The 19062-nt window shown below is 40.9% G+C and overlaps 1 protein-coding gene across 1 annotated transcript; it reads left to right on the forward strand.

Moving 5' to 3' along the window:
* The first annotated feature begins 763 nt into the window (after positions 1-763).
* On the forward strand, positions 764-4680 carry LOC149782453 (core alpha-(1,3)-fucosyltransferase-like). The gene is made up of 2 exons (XM_089934879.1): positions 764-1990; positions 3037-4680. Exons 1-2 carry the CDS (start codon positions 913-915, stop codon positions 3060-3062), a joined length of 1104 nt encoding a protein of 367 aa, XP_089791005.1. The 5' UTR covers positions 764-912; the 3' UTR covers positions 3063-4680.
* Positions 4681-19062: the final 14382 nt, after the last annotated feature.

The following is a 19062-nucleotide window of genomic DNA, read 5'->3' on the forward strand; positions in this document are numbered from 1 at the left end:
GTTTGTATATTATGCTATGTTTGTATATGATGCTATGTTTGTGTATTGTGCTATGCTTGTATAGTGTTCTGTGTTTATGTATATGTGCATTATGCTATGTATGTGCATTATGCTATGCTTGTATATTATTCTGTGGTTGTGTATCCTGCGGATCATGGTGATTCAATGTTTCATTGTTTTATGTCAAGTCGATAAAAAAGTACATTAGAGCTTATTTTGAATTGTTGAAGAATACAGGTATATGTCTGCTACATATTGTATCCTTTACGTCAACGGTTAAGTTGTTTCATTTTATAGTCCTCTTTCTTGCACAGCTATAACCCTTTTCGAACGCAGTCTGACATGGGTATATAATATGGCTTTGTGGGAACAACCTCACCAGGTAGAATGTGCTAGCAAAGTCATTATATGTTGGACGATTACGTATCAAGGTTAGCTATCACACAACAAATGATTTTATCCAATTTGAAATAGAGACCTTACTTCTTCTGAAACACATAGGTTAAATTCATCAATAAAAATTTAAACAGAATTAAAATGGATAGTGTCAGTAATGATATAAAATTGTTTTTGAAGAGAATACAGCCACTAAAGTGTGAAGTCTGTGTCATTGTTCTTGCAGGACACAACAATGACGTATGGAGTGTGTAGATCTTGATGATCCTTATCCTTGGAAGGACAAAGAGATCCCGTATTTTGGATATGATAGAATTTACAGCTCTGGGTAGCGTGACAATATATGTTACAACAAGGTTATTTTTCATAGGATATCGCTGTAAGTACCGCCTACACGCATTGTAATTACAACGGTATATCCAACCCATTCGTGAGTATCAGTTTATACTGGTGCCATTGACTGATATATACATATATTGGAAGCGATTACAGTAACTGATAAAAATGAGAGCATAAATGGAACGACTGCTATGGTGTTTCCTTCGTAAGCCCATTCTGCATCGGAGAACTAGGATACGCGTTGGTGTGTTCTTCTTGCTAACACTGTCTATTCTTGTATATATGTTCGATTCTTTGTCAGACGTGCCTGAAACAATCCCAGAGCAAGACCATGGACAGTTTGTACAAAACTTTCCACGGCATTCTATTCCAGTAGGAAGCCCAGCGAATAAAGTGAAAAAGATTCTATTCTGGACCAAATTCTTCGGCACACCTCCGGATATATTCGCTGAACAGGAAAGATCGTGTGCCTTACGCTGTGGCTACACATGCGCTCTGGTCAGTGATAAGCGAGAATTGGACTCCAGTGATGCGATAATGTTCCATCTTTACGATTCATGGCCGGAGAATTGGGTAGTGGGTACGCGAAAATTAATTGATCCTCCGAAGTATCGCAAGCCCAGTCAGGTGTGGGTTTTAGCGAACATGGAACCCCTCGGCAACCTTTGGGGCGATTTTTCTGTGTTCAATGGATTAATAAACTGGACAATGTGGTACAGACGGGATGCTACTGTCGTCCATCCTTATGGTGAAGTGCATGAACTGCAGCCAGAGGACAAAGGCAAAGTTAACACAACTGTTAACTATTACCGACAAAAAAGCAAGATGGCAGCCGTCCGGATCAGCAACTGCGCAGACTATGCTAGGAGGTATAGAGTCGTGAATGAATTGCAGAAATACATTGACATTGATACGTACGGTACTTGTTTTAGTAACGTGTGTGGAGCTCGCACTGACAACCCAGATGACGAGGAATGCCATGACAAGATGACGGAATACAGATTTTACCTAGCATTCCAGAACAGCTTTTGTCGAGATTACGTAACAGAAAAATACTGGCAATCCATTAACCGTCATCAAATACCTATAGTGAACTGGAAACATGTCGACCCTGTCACCGTTTTACCCCATTCCTATATAAACGTGTACGACTTTCCTAATTTAAGGGAAGCAGCGAGATACATTAAAGAAGTGAATGAAAACGAAACGCTGTATAACAGCTATTTTAAGTGGAAAGAGACTCATGTTCCTGGAGGTAAATGTATGTCTTGTCAAGTGTGTCTTGCTTTAAATGAAAGACCAGTCGGCCCACAAGTCTATTCCAACCTTAGTGGGTGGGTGTATAACGATTATTGTGAAGCCGTGAATGAACATAACATACGGAAAAAAAATACCGACAGACATTACTTCGATATTTTTAACATGTTCTTTTAGTAAAATAAAATATGCACATCGATAGAAATAAAAAGATTAAAGCAATTCATAGAGGTTGCAAGTGAAATAATTGTTTACCATATCTAATAATTGATTCAGGATATATTAAGCTCACTAAAGAAATAGATGACTAGTCCATAGTTATTTTCACTTGTATCTTTTTGTCACTGAAACATCTGATGGTACTTCATTAAAGAGGGTACTTTATAAGATCACCAGTGGTTTTTCACGTCGTCATCTGTAACTATATTATTGAAGTTGAAATATATTGTAGATACAAACTATATAGGAATATTTTTCAGTTAAAAATAAAACAGTATACAGCGGTGTCACTAGGGGAGTGTGGACCGCACGTGGTGACACCGTCAGAGGGGTGACATAAAAATGACTGTCTATACAATTTTTGAATTTTTGTGCAGGAAGGAGGTCCATGGGGGTGACACCATGAGTTACTGCATTGGGTGATACCAAGCATAGTGACGCCACTGATAGTATATTGTGCAGTTGTCTAATTAACAGCTGCACTGTTTACTTTAACAGCTGTTCATCATTATTTGAATAGGAAACCATCACTAATCCTACAAACCTGTCCAGACTATTACACATTCCAAATTTCTGCAGATGATATATATTGCTCTGTTCAACCTTTAAATTTAAATGCATGCAAATTAGTCCGTTACAGATGAAAACTGTCTAAATTCAAACGTAACTAGTGACGTAATGACGTTCTGATACTTGTTGTTTATCTACAAGTATTCCTAATATATATTGTTCATGTGTAGTGAGAAAATTTCATTAATATTGATCAAGCGTCTTTAAAAAAACAACAAAAAAACAATCAAACTCCTCTCGTCTGTCATTTCCCAGAGGGCGTCCAGGCGTCCATCTCTTGAGATTGGCAGTACCCGACTGACTCGAGGGACAGAATTCTTCGCCCCTGCACCCAACTGCTTACAGAAACAGGCTTCCTGTCACTTTATAACGGTGAATGTTACAGAAACAGGCTTCTTATCTCTGTATAACGGTGAATGTTACAGAAACAGGCTTCTTATCTCTGTATAACGGTGAATGTTACAGAAACAGGCTTCTTATCTCTTTATAATGGTGAATGTTACAGAAACAGGCTTCTTTTCTCATTATAACGGTGAATGTTACATAAATAGGCTTCTTATCTCTTGATAACGGTGAATGTTACAGAAACAGGCTTCTTATCTCTTTATAACGGTGAATGTTGCAGAAACAGGCTTCTTTTCTCTTTATAATGGTGAATGTTTAGGCTTTTCGCTTGGTTTCTTGCGTAATAGCATACTTATTTAAAAGAATCACATCAATTACACGGTTGAATTTAATTCCCATTGACAACCCTATATTAGCTAAGACATTTTACCTTGTGTCAATAATTCAATCAATCCATTCCACTTTCAAACATGAACAAAGCAATTGACTTATAATTGCAGATGTGCGCAATAATTTAAATGCTTGTTTTCCCCTCTGTCACTGTTAATCTTGAAAAGGAATGTGGTTTATTTATGTACGGTTTTCTCAGATATATTTAAAAAATCAATGAGAATCTTTTGAAAAAAGAAGATAAAATTTAATACGTTATTTTAGTTTGTTTATACTTTTGTATTTAATTTAAATTTCTCATACCTTGTATAGATCTTTTAACACTGTTGTCATAATCTATATTTAATTTGCATTGTTTGTCAGTTAGTTGTTTAATTTGTTTTAAATTTCATGCTGTTGATAATGTAACATTGTATGCTATACTGACCTTATTCAAAATCAGTGTCAAGTTTGTAAACATTTTTTGTTTTTCTCTGAATGAGGATCATCATCTTAAGCTGAGTCAAAGACATTTTTTTTTTAGCTAGACTACGTGATGTTTGTCATATGTTTTATTGTGATTTTGGTGATTGACGTTCTAACCATAACTAAGATCCTTCTAGAAAATGACGTTCTAACCATAACTAAGATCCTTCTAGAAAAATGTATTTTGACCCTTATCAGCTGTCTTTTGACGTCTTAGTTTAAAATATAGTTCTTATTTATTTGAAAATTATTCATTCGTGCTTTATGATCTCAGCAGAATCAACAGTATTTTTTTTTTTGTCCAGTAGTTAATTTGGGCTGGAATTCTATCTATTCAAATTATTTAATTCAAGTGATTCTACTTTGGAAATACAAAGTGCTCTTGAAAAGTAACATTCTTGGAAATGGAGACTTGAATTTATACTGCAACTTTAAATTGGGATTTAAGTCTTGAATTGTATTATTGTGATCCAACAAAAGACCATTGGAGCATCAGCAGCATACGGGCCACTACATGTACATCAGCACTTTCAGCGTTGGGTTTAATTTTTATTTCCACTAAAGTTTATTTAGAACTTTGATAATTAGAGTTTGTGTCTGTGATTCTATGATTGTTTGGGATTTCATTCGCAATACTGAACATTTCTTTATTTTGTATTTTCACTTTTTATCTAGGGAAATAAATTATTTGTTGAATTATTCAAAGCTTGTTTCTTCTATTACTTATTTTAAGACCACATATTTGCAGTACTGTAAACAATATCCTTGACTAGGTCGTACTGTTATTTTCATGTACTTACTATACTGGCTCAAGCAAACATTCACCATAGTGATACTAAGTAAATGGTAAGTCAAAACCAAATGTACCACATAGTATAAGAGGTTTCACATGAGTTGCCTTATGTTTGTCGATGTTTACTCTTGTCAATATATCAGAAATATTGAAGTGAAACATAAAACGAAATGTTCAAATATATAATCTGCAATTACATTAGAATTTCTTCAGCTATTTAAAAGATATCCTAACTGTACCGACACCTAGGTTTCATTTTTTTAAGAAATTTTTTTTGTGCTGTATCTTCAACTTTATTAAAGGACAAAATGTATAAGAAGTTTACAGCATTACTTACAGATCTGAATAGAGTCTAGAGCATTCATAAGTGGCATTCTTAATATAAGTCGGTGGCTGGCGATATACTAATCCTATAGATAATATACCTTGAACATTCTAGGAGACAACAAAATTCAGCTGTGGTCTTTCACATTTTTAATATTGATTTTTAGTTTTGATTCTAAATTCCCTCGCCTCTGACGCTGAAGTGCTCCGAATAAAACATTTATCACAAATCACGATGTTTATACGAAACGCTATGAGTGGTTCCGTAAATCAATATGTGAACAGCATCACTATATACGACATATGGGGATCTGAGGGTATTTTGATTTTTGTAAATATGAATGGTCCATACATTTTCTGATGCGAGAATTTACATCCAGAGACACGGGAGTATTTATGTTGGCAATATCAGTGATCAGAAATGCTCTCGTATGCGAGATTTAAAACAACAAATTATACCAGGAGGAGCACTATACCTTTGTGTATCGTTAAAATCAGGTTATTTCTTTAATGTAGCTTCCTAGAAAACAAAACAGGCGTCTCGCAGGGTGAACATGTCTCTAAAATAATAAAGACGGCAAAATCGTTGTGCAGCAACTCAATTGTTTATTTTCTTCCCCATAAATATTCGCCAAATATTTTGCTTGTTTCGCCAGATTTATATTTATCCCAAATTGCAAAATTGGCGATGAACGGGTCGATCCTTGCAATAGCGCGTGAAGCAGTTACTTAGTTTTCTGTAGACAATATACAAGATTAAACATTTATTGATTTCACAGGTGTTCGCCCAGTTTTCATGACATGTTTAACATTTATCGGACAACTTTATATCAATCATAGGGATGTTTAAATCATCGATTTGAACGTGTCTAACCAGAATAACCCACCCACCCCCCTTTTGCTTTTGTTACGTGCGACGAACACGAAAACTTCCATCCCACCGAGATTGTTGCCTAAATTTAATGGGTCAGAGTAAATTATTCACAATAATTATCAAGAATACAAGCAATACTAATTAACTGAATTTCAAGTTTAATGTTAGAATCCAAGTTATCTGCAATACTTCAATTTTGATATTCGTTTTTATTATAGATTTTATTTTCTTATCTGTTATACATCTGTAAGAGAGAACCGTTTACTTAGATGGAAAGTGCAATTAGTGCACAATATCAAACAATTTTAGTCACGAAAAAATTCAGATTTTACCTTAAAAATCTAATAATATTTTCACCAGCAATATAGACACAATTAAATATTAGCAACAAAAATTGGATTTTTAAATTTCATTTCCTAAACTCAAATTTTTAAATCATATATATTTGTACCATTATATGAATATCAAAGTGTAGCTGATATTTATAAGAAAAATATCTTTAAAAATAGCTTTAATTATGGATATTAAAATCTATTTTCATATCAAATAAGTACTTTTCGTAGCAAAATTTAGAAAATATTCGGAACAGGATTATCTGTAATTAATATTGGGAATTTGGTAATCCACAAATATTCTGAGCTAGAAACATTCCGTTATTATTACAATGAAAATAAAACTTTACCACAGTTTAGTAAAATAACATTTACTTGCCATAATTCAATTTACTAATTCATTTTAGACATATCTACTGATCTGTCATTAAGAATTAACTGTAGGTATTTGTGCATGACGTCAAGGGCTCATCGGCTCAAGAATTTAGTGTTATCGTATATTTATCAGATGGTGTGTGTACCACCAGTTAATTTTTGTTAATCACTGTATTGAAATGAACTCGTTAGCAGTGCACGCTGAGTGTTATGAGTGAACAGTTATGAGAGAACATGAAGTGAACATGTAATACCTCCGGAGGGAAGCTTCGTCTGAAGAGAGGTTCTAGCGATAGCAGTGAATGGGGGCACTAGAGCCTCAATGGGAATTAGCATTACAGACTCCCCCCCCCCCGGGCAAATATAGCCTCAAGGGAAATTTAACATGGAGAAAAATCGTGGGCAAATATAGCCTCAAGGGGAATTGAACATGGAGAAAAATCGTGGGCAAACCTAGCCTCAAGGGGAATTGAACATGGAGAAAAATCGTGGGCAAACCTAGCCTCAAGGGGAATTGAACATGGGGGAATAAAGTGTGGGTCTATCTAGGGACAAGGGGAATTGAACATGGGATTTTTTTTTTTTAAATAAAAAAAATAAAAATAAAAAATTTTTTTAAAAAAGGGGTAGGCAATCGAAAGTCATTCTCTTTTCGAGAAATGTGGGTGGCCCTGAAAAGGGCCTTTGGGTTTATGTTAATATGCCATTAACATAAAGGGCATCTGCGGCATCTTCTTGTCCTCAAGCTGCGTCTTACTCGAGGGCCATAAATCAGTGTCCTCTTGAGGCAACCTTGTCTTTCTACGTATACTCTTCGTATCCACAGACTGGTGTCTGACTTGTCGACAATGGTCCACTTGGACCGGACATACATGAGCATGTCCGTCCTAAACATCATGGAAGACACAAGGATGGATGATACGACTGTGGTCCACATCGTGAAGCGACGAGAACAGGTGAATCAATGCAGTGAACTGCGCTTATTTATAGGTAGAGGAAGGATTGAAACGGATTGAGTTCATTCACCAATCCGAACACGCGTGACAAAATTCAGGCAGCCCGCATCCAATCCGAAGAGAACAGTCTGTGACGTCACTTGGTCTATATAGATTCGCTAGCGCCTGTGTGTAGTCAATCTATGTGACAGTGATTCAACATGACGGAAACTCAGAAAACGATTCATTGGGGTGCACCAGCAGGGGAGACCGCCCAAGGGAACCCGGACTTACTTTCAGAAGAGGTACATTGGGATTTTGTGGATTTTCTTACCTCGCAAGAATTTGTTCCGGAACCTTCGTTACCTTCTTCATTACCGCAAGTGGAGAATTTTAGACAGAGACAGAAAGAAGAATTGGAGAAATTTATACAACGACAAAAGGAAGCGGAACAAGCTTTTCTCCTACAGCAACAGCAGCAAGAAGAAGCGGTAAGAAAAAAACAACAACAAGAAGAAGTAGCAGCAAAGAAACAAGAGGGTGAAAATCAAACGGTCACGGTACTGTTGGACATTTTAGCGGAGTTAAGAAGTCTGAAACAAATGTATCAGACTTCTTTATTACGACCGAAGAGAATACGACCTTCCCGAGCTAAACACGTCAACCCTGTGACTAAGCCTGTCGTACCACCCTTAGTGATTTCAACCAAATCATCATCATCATCAACAGTACGCAGTCCAGAAGTAGGCCTTGGCCGTGGCAAAGGCTTAAGGCAGTTAAAGTTGATTGCTTAAACTCACCCCTACACCAAAAAGGCCCTTTTGAGGGCCACCCACGTCTCTCGAAAAGAGATAGCCTTTCAATTTGCCAATAACTCAAAAAAAAAAAACCATTTTACCCATATAGGACGTGTCTGTGTATGAGTGCGTGAGTGTACGTTCTTATTTTAAAATCAAAACTCAAAGACACTTACCTTATATAATTAATTTATTCTTTTATCCATTGTTACAATCCAATTCACAATTCACAACAGAACACTTTAAAAAGTTCATTGACTTCTTCTGTCTCCTTGTTTACTCTGTGTTTTTTAAATTTCTTCACCTTCTTTTCCTCTTCTTCCTCCTCACTTTCTTCCCTTCTTCTTTTCTTCTCCTGTTTCTTTTTCTTTGCCTCTTCTAAATAGAATTGTCTTCTTTCTTCCTCTTCTTCCTCTGAAGAATCCCTCTCTTCCTTTGAAGAATCCCTCTCTTCTTCTGAAGAATCCCTCTTTTCTTCTGACTCCTGTTGTTTCTTTTTTGGGCAATCTGGAGACCAATGTCCTTTTTCATGACAATAATAACAGGTATCTTTACTTTTGTCTTTTTTAGCCCCTTTTTTTTCTTTTTTGACGGTCTGGACACTCTGAAGACCAATGCCCTTTCTTCTGACAGATATAGCAAGTATCTTGACTTTTATCTCGAAAGGAAGGAGAGTAGTTCGTGGGCTGGTCTGAAGAGAATTTTCTAATGACCCCTCACAAAGCTCTGATGAAACGTTCGATTTGGCTAGTCTCTTCCATCGTTGTGCTCGGTTAGAGAGTGAAATGAATAGTGAAAGGACAAGACACACACACCCTTTTATATACGCTGGTCTGCCATGACTATAAATTAGTCCATGGTATTTAAACTTGAGTCATTTGACGTTTTGCTATCAAGATGAAACGATCCTATTCATTCAAGAAGAAAGAAGAAGAAGAAAGTAAGAGGCAGAAACGTGATCTATCGCCTCGTACCAGAGCTGAAATCTTGGCACAAATTCATGCCAGTGATTTTGAAGAGGACATGAGTGAACCAGAATCCGAACCCTCTAAACCAAGTTCATCACCCTTAGTCAACCCTGAAAAATACTATTCCATTCGAGAGACGGAAAAGCGCTCCTCTAGAAAATTTAGAACCACGGCTTACAAATACACAGTGAAGTTTAAAGATTTCAAGGCTGAAGTGCCGTTAGAGAAAGCAGAAGTGTTCATCACTGGGGTGTGGGATTCTTTGCTCACCACACTCAAAGCGACAATGCCAACCCAAAGAAAACGATCGCTTGAGACTTTCCATACAACATGACGGTTTGAAATCCCCTGTTTGGATCGAGTTTAGCACCCCTGCAGAATTGACCGCTTCCAAAGTCATGGACAAGATTCAACACGTGCAACAATCTAATGACCAGTTTGACATCACCGATGGAAAGCCACACTGGACATGACCCACGTCTCTCCTCCTCAAGGGACCGGACGCAAAAAGATGTTATTGGTGAACGAGCTTCGTAGCATTAAGCGTAGCCTCGTCCAAATTCACAACCCTCAAGACCAGATGTGCTTAGCTCGAGCCATCGTGGTGGGACGAACCTATGCCAACAAGAACGACACGACAGAATGGAAAAGAGCCTGGAAAACTATTCGACAATCGGACCGAGCCAAACAACGAAACGAAGCAGAACTCCTGTTACAACAAGCCGGACTGTCCAAAGACACACCCTGTGGCATTCCTGAGATGCAAAAATTGCAAGATGCCCTAGCTCCACGCTACACCTTGAAAGTGCACCCTCAAGAAGTGCGCGGACCTCTGTTGTTTCGAGGCCAAGACTTTAAGGACGGAAAATACATTCATGTCTATTATCACGATGAACATTTCGATACCATTACCAGTATCACCGGATTCCTGGGATACAGTTATTACTGTAAGAAATGTGACCATGGTTATAATAATCGAGAGCAACACAAGCATTGTGGATTGAAATGCTCAGGATGTTTGGCCTCTTCACCCTGTCTGAGCGAAGGACCAGTGCCTTGTTCAACTTGTCTGTGCACGTTTGTCAGCCCTACCTGTTACCAACAACATCTGAAGACGCAAGGTTCACAGCAGAAATGTGCTTGTCAACTCCTGAGATTGTGCCCTACGTGTGGACAAGGCATACGTACCAATAGTACCAAGGCACACGTATGTTCAGGAAAAAAAAATGTCATATTTGTCACCACATCGTGGACTTGGAACACCAATGCTACGTGCAAAAATACCAACCTCTACCAGAGAAAGAGGACGGTCACAAAAAGAAAGGCAATTTCATCTTTTTCGATTTCGAATGCATGCAAGAGACCGGCATTCACATTCCTAATTTCTGCGTGGCTCATCGAGCGTGCGAGAAGTGCATTCAAGAACCTATTTTCAGTCATTGCCCTCACTGCAGCAAGATTCCTGGAGGGCGTGAAAAAATCTTTCGGGGACCGAACACGTTAGCCGATTTTGCCCAATGGGTTTTAGACCCCGTCGACAAGACGTGGAGCCAAGAGGACATCGAACGTTACGGAGATTGTCATCGTCATGCCACGGTGATGGCTCACAATTTCTCCGGATACGATGGACAGTTTCTTCTCAGATACTATACGGAGCAAGGCACCGAACGTCCTAAAGTGACTTTGAACGGAGCCAAAATCATTTTCATGCAAGTGGGACAAGTACAGTTTAAAGATTCGATGAGCTATTTGGCCATGCGTTTGAGTCGAATGCCTAAAACGTTTGGAATGACAGAAATGGCTAAAGGGTACTTTCCACACTTTTTCAATACGGAAGCCAATCAACACGCCATTCTACCCCATTTACCTGAGGCTCACTATTACGACCCCGACAACATGCGTACCGAACAACGAGAAGCTTTCTACGCTTGGTACCAGGCTCACGCCTCGGACCCTTTCGATTATCAGGAAGAAATGCTAAAGTATTGTCGTTCCGACGTGGACATTTTACGGCGTTGCTGTGGAAAATTTCGAGAACTGTTCATGGAACACGGAGGGGTCGATCCTTTGAAGGAAGCTTGCACCATTGCCAAAGCGTGTTCCTTAGTGTATCGGCAACGATTCATGCCTGAAAACACCGTGGCTGTCATCAGCCCTCAAACGACCAACTTTGTCAAACGTCAATACTCGGTCAAAGCCCTACGCTGGTTACATTACTTGTGCGACAAGGAAGAGAAATGGATTCAGCATTCCCGCAACGGAGGAGGCGAAAAGACCATCGGAACGTATTCGGTAGATGGCTGGGACTTAGAAAACCCAAAGATCGTGTACGAGTTTAACGGTTGCTTATTTCACGGATGTCCCGTCTGTTACCCTGATCGTAGCACTAAAAATCAGTGTTTACAACGGACCATGGAAGACTTGTACCAGGACACTTGTCAGCGACGCCTAAAGTTGGAACAGGAAGGATACCAAGTGGTGGAAATGTGGGAACACGAGTACGATCACCGTATGAAAACCGATCCCGAGTTTAAACGCCTCGTGGAAAGTTACCAGTTCATGGACCCGCTGAACCCAAGGGATAGTTTGTACGGAGGAAGGACCAATGCCACCTGTTTGCTGTACCCAGCCGACGAAGAGAAAGGAGAAGAAATCAAATACTTGGACGTGTGTTCGCTGTATCACTACGTGTGCAAATATTGTCGCTTTCCTGTAGGGCACCCGCAATTGTTGACGGAACACATCGACCTGAAAAACATTCGACAATACGAAGGCTTGATCAAGTGCAAAGTTTTGCCTCCCACGAACCTATATCATCCCGTCTTACCTCACCATTGTCAAGGCAAACTGATGTTTCCCTTGTGCCGTACTTGTGCCGAAACGTGCAACCAAGATCAGCCTTGTCAGCACACCCAGGAAGAACGGGCCTTGACGGGAACCTGGGTCAGCGTAGAATTGTTCAAAGCTCTGGACATGGGATACCAACTGTTAGAAGTGTACGAAATTTGCCACTTTCCCAAGACACAACAATACCACAAGGGTAACCCCAGTCAGAAAGGCATTTTCGCAGACTACGTGGATGCCTTTTTGAAACTGAAACAAGAAGCCAGCAGCTATCCTTCCTGGTGTCACACTCCCGAAGACCAAATACAATTCAAAGAGAAATACTATGAACAAGAAGGCATCACTTTAGACCACATCGAGAAAAACGAAGGCAGGCGATCGTTTGCCAAAGTGATGTTAAATTGCTTGTGGGGTAAAATGGCACAACGACCGTGTTTACCCAAGACGGAGTATTTTACAGAACCTTCCCGCTACTTCCAGATGATTCACGACAAAACCAAAGACATGAAACACGTGGACGTCGTTCGCGAGGATTTGATCTTGGTCAATTACGAAGAAGATCTGGACTTTGTACAAGACGACCCTTTTGGAAATGTCATCATTGCGGCTTACGTGACAGCTCATGCTCGCTTAAAATTGTACGAAGCTTTAGAACTGTTAGGGGAACGCGTCCTGTACTTTGACACGGACAGTTGCATTTACATCCATCACCCGAGTCAACAGCACCCTAACATCGAAGGAGACCGTTTAGGAGCCTGGACAGACGAGCATCCCGACGACAAGATTCTAAGTTTCGTCAGTGGCGGTCCCAAAAATTACGGCTACGAATACCGGGACAAACAAGGAGAAGTGCACACGCAGTGCAAAGTGAAAGGATTGACTCTGAATTATCGTACCAGTCGAGTGGTCAACTTTGGGGTACTGAAAGAAGCCTTGCAGTCTGGAAAAGATCAACACTTTAAAGTGACCACTCACCAACCGAACAAGATTGTACGTTTACCCACTCACCACATCGTCAGTCGACCCCTGGAAAAAGTCTATCAGATCGTGTACCAGAAGCGAGTGAGACTTCCCAATCACTTTACGTTGCCGTACGGTCACATCGGTATTGGTCTGTATATAAAAAAGGAACCCTAGGCAAGATCGATAGTTCATTGTGACTACCAAGACCAAGCGAATAAGATGAATACTTTCAGAGAAACACAAAACAAGTTGTTTAGAAAGGCACAATTCAAGTGTGGGGCTTCGGAAGTGGAATGCGATTGTGAGCCTTGCGATGGGTACGATGCTGTACGTTGTGACCTTAGCGACGCCGTAAAGCATCATGGAAACTTTAGTGTCACTACCCCTATCATGGAAAGTGATGCTGTGCGTGTCAAACCTGAGGGATGCGAAAGTGATGCCACTCGTCCTCTTGGACATTTTACTGGGTTTCGTTTTAAAGCGGAATGTTCACCTTCACGTCTACCCCCCTACGGATGTCATCCAGCTCTGAGCAAACTCCTGTTCATGTCACCCAACCCTCATCGAAACGAACCTGTGAAAGACGAATATTCGTTTCCTGTGCGTTTGTCGGAATACTGCGACTTTGAAAATCGTCTTCAATCGTTCAAAGGAAAATGGCCTAAGTATCTGGGAGGACCGACCCCCGAAGAATTAGCCAGAGCCGGATTTTTCTACTTGGGCGAAGGAGATAAAGTCAAGTGCTTCAGTTGCGGTGTGTCACTTCACCACTGGGAACCGCAAGATTCGGCCTACGTAGAACATGCTCGATGGTCACCGAATTGTCATTACTTACCCTTAGTAGGACCGAGACATTGAAGTAACTTACCATATCGTTGACGAAGAAGAAACCAGATTGGCTAGGAGTCAAATGTTGGACATCACTGAGACCAGTATTTAAACTTCATTTCAAAAACGATATTGAATCATTACCTAAAGAACTACAAGAGAAGATTTACAAGGAAGTGTGGCAGGGACTTGCCAGAGTGAAATCTCAATGGGTCACTGTAGAACTTTGTGTCGAGAAATTCATAAGAGGAAAGTGAAAAAAGTCAACCAGTGTGTTAGATTTCTATGGGTCAAGGATGCATTCATCCTATTCTATCGCTTTAGACGTTTACATCAAAAGAGTTCAGTGACATTCTTGGACGTTACCCTGAATGGCAGTGGTCAGAAATTACTCACTATGTGGATTACTTTTGCTCTCTAGGAGAAGATTGTGAATTGTACGGACTGACTTATTCATGAATACTTTACAAGAGAACATTCGTGCTTTGCCTGTGGAATTGAGAGAAAGGATTTACCGAGAGCTGGTCAAAATACAAGTGAAACGTAAGGAACAATTGCATCCGTTACGTCACCAGATCTTTAACCACTGGTACCTGAATGGTATAAGAGAACTGATTCGTCAGAAATTGTTTCAGTGGTCAGATCTTGTTCAATACTTCCAGCCCCCCGATCATCCACGTGTTGATCATTTTGGTTACTTCGAGATTCACCTAGTACAACACATTGAGGAAGACAAGGTAAAGGATTATTTTACGTGGAATCTACTTAGCGGAAGAGGAAACTTCTAAACAAAGTCTGACGTTTCGGTTACAGTATGCAACATTTAGATTCCCCACTGGAAAACGAAGATCTCTGGCTAGAAAGTACGTGTATTGCTTCCGAAACAAAGAGACTATAAAAACAGGATGCCATGCCACGACTTATGCGTATGTAATCCAACAGATTCCGTGGAAGGAACTCAATGACCAAATTCAAACCGTGGATCATTACCATCAATTATTACAAGAACTGTATATATTCTGTTTGGGTCGACAAGTGGTGTGTGTCTTAGTGACTTGTTTTCTGGGATTTCGTTTACCAGCCGATTCTTTGTGGACTCTTTACGATCAGTACTTACCACCTCAATGGCCTTAAATGGTCACGAAAAACTCCTTTTGCTCAAAGCCTTGCGGTTTCATCTGGATACTTCTCGACCTCTACGGGAAAAAAAGATTCGTCAACTTTTAGCTACCGAAGACGTGTATGACGATGTGTGTGTCGCTTGTGACTTACACCCCCATTGGACAGATGTTCGTGACTGGAAAAAAGGGGGTTTTGAGGCTTGGACCCAAGAAGTGGCTCAGTATGCACAAGAGTTGTTCAAGGAAAAAAGTTACTTTTCAACCCGTGTTAGTGACGGTGCCAGAAGAACCCGCCACCAAGAACAACCACTCGCTTCAGGACAGGACTGTCATGGACATTCCTGAAAGGTCATTCCGGGAGGGCACTTGTGTGAAAATACCTCATGTAGAGAGTGTAAGAACCTTACACACTGTCCCTAGAACATCTTGGTTACCCAAAACATGTTGTACAGAGACTTGTTTATATTCCACTTTGATCGTTTTGATGTGTTTTTTATTCCTGTACATCACTATTTGGCTTTTATGTATTTTTGTCTTTCGTGTTGTTCATATTTGAAACATTCAATAAACGTGTTCTGAAAAAAGTATATAAACTCTTGTCCTGTTTGTTTTCGTGTCACAAGTGACATTTCTCACACTATGGCTACTTCTACTGTCTCTGCTCCCTCTTCCTCCACTGTCAAAGTCATCGACGAACACTTAGATTGTGCCAGTTGGGAGGCTTTGTATCTTCGCCATCCCTTTAACATGCTCATTGCTGGACCTAGCGGTTCAGGCAAAACCGAATTCGTCAAACGTTTGATCGAACATAAACATCATTTGATCGATCGGCCACCTCAACGGATCGTGTGGTGTTACAAAGAGTGGCAATCGGCGTACAACCTCTTGCGAGAAAGCCAAGGCGATTCCATCGTGTTTGTGGAAGGCATTCCTAAAGAAGACGACGGCATCGTCTCTGACTCCCGTCAAACCCATTTGGTCATTTTCGACGACATGTTAGGAGAAGACGAAGAAGAAATTAAACTGTGGTTTACGCGCAAAGGGCATCACCGTAATGCCAGTGTCGTTTACATCACCCAAAATTTGTTTCAACAAAGTAAAGCCCATCGCACCATCAGTCTCAATGCGCATTACGTGGTCTTGTTTAAAAGCCCTCGAGATAAATCGCAAGTGCAAGTCTTAGCCAAACAGTTAGGAACGCCTTGGCTGACTCAGGTGTACGACGATGCCACTCAAACGCCACACGCCTATTTACTCGTCGATTTGAAACCTACGACCCCCGAGGATTTGCGATTTCGTACCCACTTGTTTCACCACTGGTGCCAAGACGAAGGGCCTGTCCTGTACACGTCTCCGTCCTCGACTTAACTTCACTCCACAAAAAAATCTATAAAAACCTCAGAACCTTTTCGTCTGTCTCACACACATTTTGAACATGACGTCCCTTCAGTCGCATCTTCCCGTCAAATTGATTCGTGCCTTGTATGGCATCAGTCGAGAAAAAAATCCACAAATACGAGCTCGTGTCTTAGAAGCTAGTCTCAAAGAAGTCTTACGATGGTTCACGGTGACGCCACGTCAATTACTCCAAGGAATCATTCAGATTCCTCATCAAACCAAACGCTTTTTCGATCGAAACAAAGTCGCTTTGGTCCAACTGGCCGATTTCCGCATCGACACTCAAACTAAAAAACAAATCATTTTGAAACCTGGAGGGAGCGGTACTCTAGGAGGGGTCATCATTCGCTCTCTCTTAAGATGGGATCCTAATGCCCCCAAACTTCTCCCCAAGAAAAAAGTCCAACGAAGCTCCAAGAAGAAGAAAAAGACCAGGTCCCCAAGAAGGAGAACTTCTCCAGTGGCGGGACCCTCCTCTTACCAGACACCACCACCCCGAAAAAAGAAAAGAAGCCCTCAGAAAAAGAAACAGAGATAAAGTCCCCAGAAAAAGAAAAGCCCACAGAAGAAAACTACTCGCAAGAGAGGCACTTCTTCTTCGGCCAGGACGCAACCTTACACTCGCAAACCACGACCTGCCACGGCGGTGACTGCGTCTCCGGCAGCCTCACGTTCATCCACTTCTCCGTTGATGACACCAAGAACTGAAGAGTACTTGGAGATGTTGATCACACCGAGAACATCTCCGTTGATGACCCCCAAAAGAACTTCCCCAGTGGCAGGACCCTCCAATTTAGTGGCAGTGGCTGCTGCTCACAAAGTACCTTCTCCCAAAATCAAAGTCCAAGAAAGATCGGGCATGTTACAAAGTTTACTGGATTTGTCCAAGCAAGAACTGGCTCGATTTAGTCCGTTGCGTACCCCTGCACGACGTGTCATGCCTGTCCTCAAACTAATACGACGTAAAGACAATCAGTGGCGACGCGTTCAAGTATAAAAAAGGCCTGTGACCAAGTCGGGGTATCAGTGTTTTGGTGCTCCTGAAGATGTCACCCTCCAGAAAACCCCAAGGAAAGAAAAGGAAAGGACTACCACCACGTTTAGTCAAACATGGGGACATGTTATCTGTCCTGTCCAAAGCTTCTCCACCCCTACGAAAAAAACTCATTCAATCGGCCTCCAAAGAGGTCATCGATACCGTGTGCGAATGTTGTTTGAACGTCTTGAAAGGCACGATCCCTTTGTCCAAACACCAGAAACAATGATTAGGCAAACATCGTCACGTTCTTCGCCAAATGGTTCAAAAGAAAATTCCCATTCGTCAAAAGAAGAAGATGTTGGTCCAACGTGGAGGCATTTTACCTCTCTTGTTAGGCCCCATACTGAAAGGAGTCTTGGGAGCCATGTTGGGAGGATTGGTGGGAGCAAGATAAAAAGACCCTCGGAAGTCCCAAGATCTCAGAATCGACCCCTGACAGCCCCATGGAAGGACGAAAACTAGCTTTAGTGCCTTACAAACGATGGTTGGAATACCATCGGTGGCACGAACAACGCACCCCGCATTTACCTCCCAATCCCCATTTGAGCGAGATCTCCCAGTTACAACACGAATTGCAGTCCTTGATGGATCGCCAAGATTTGTCCGAAACAGAAAAATCGCAAAAGTACGGTCAACTCTTGCAACGACTGCAACTCTTTCACCAAAAAGCTTTAGACGAAACAGCTCTACCCACTTTGAAAGATTTTAAAACCTTGATGAAAAGTCCAGCACCATCACCAGTACCAGTACAAGTACCAGTACCATCACTACCAGTGACTAAGACAGAAAAAGGAGAAGAAGAAGAAGAAGGGTTTCAAACTCCACCAGAAAAAGTACGCAAGTTAACAACACCACCTACCTCCAGAATTGGATGGATTAAAAAGATGATGGCCACCCCTTCTTCATCACAAGAGAAAAAGAAAGTGAAGACAGAAGTGAAGACAGAAGTAAAACAAGAACCGATATCCCCCGTTCAGATATCCTCCTCTTCAACACCTATTGCTGGTCGCACACGCAAAGCATTGCAATCCAAGAAAATACCCCAAGAGAAAAAGAGTAGCATCCTCCAAGAGTGGGTGTCTTATTAACATACGAACACAAAAAATTGGAAAAAGTCTTAGCTAGCATTTACTACGATCCCTCCCATCCTGCAGGTTACGCAGGAGTTCAAAAATTGTATCGTGCTGCCAAAACGCGACTGAAAAGTCTCCGTTTACCTCAAGTGCAACGATGGTTACAAGAACAAGCTACCTACACTTTACACAAACCCATTCGACGCAAGTTTGCCAGAAGTCGCACCCGAGTGGAAGGCATCGATCATCAATGGCAAGCCGATTTAGCCGATGTCTCTCATTTGGCCAGCTACAATCGTGGCTACAAATATTTGTTTTGTGTCATCGACGTCTTTTCCAAATTTGCCTGGGTCGTGCCCTTGACTTCCAAATCGAGCAGCGAGTTAGTGCGAGCCCTGCAACGGGTGTTGAAACAAA

Source organism: Sinohyriopsis cumingii, chromosome 15 (genome assembly GCF_028554795.1).
Source record: "Sinohyriopsis cumingii isolate HCF-2022 chromosome 15, ASM2855479v2, whole genome shotgun sequence".
In the NCBI taxonomy this organism is placed as follows: Eukaryota; Metazoa; Mollusca; class Bivalvia; order Unionida; family Unionidae; genus Sinohyriopsis; species Sinohyriopsis cumingii.

Bases quoted from the DNA above. Each gene is read 5' to 3' on its own strand.
- LOC149782453 (XM_089934879.1), top strand. From the start codon at position 913: ATGGAACGACTGCTATGGTGTTTCCTTCGTAAGCCCATTCTGCATCGG. The intron at 1,991-3,036 runs GTAAATGTATGT...GTCATTTCCCAG, and splicing joins AGAGACTCATGTTCCTGGAG to AGGGCGTCCAGGCGTCCATC.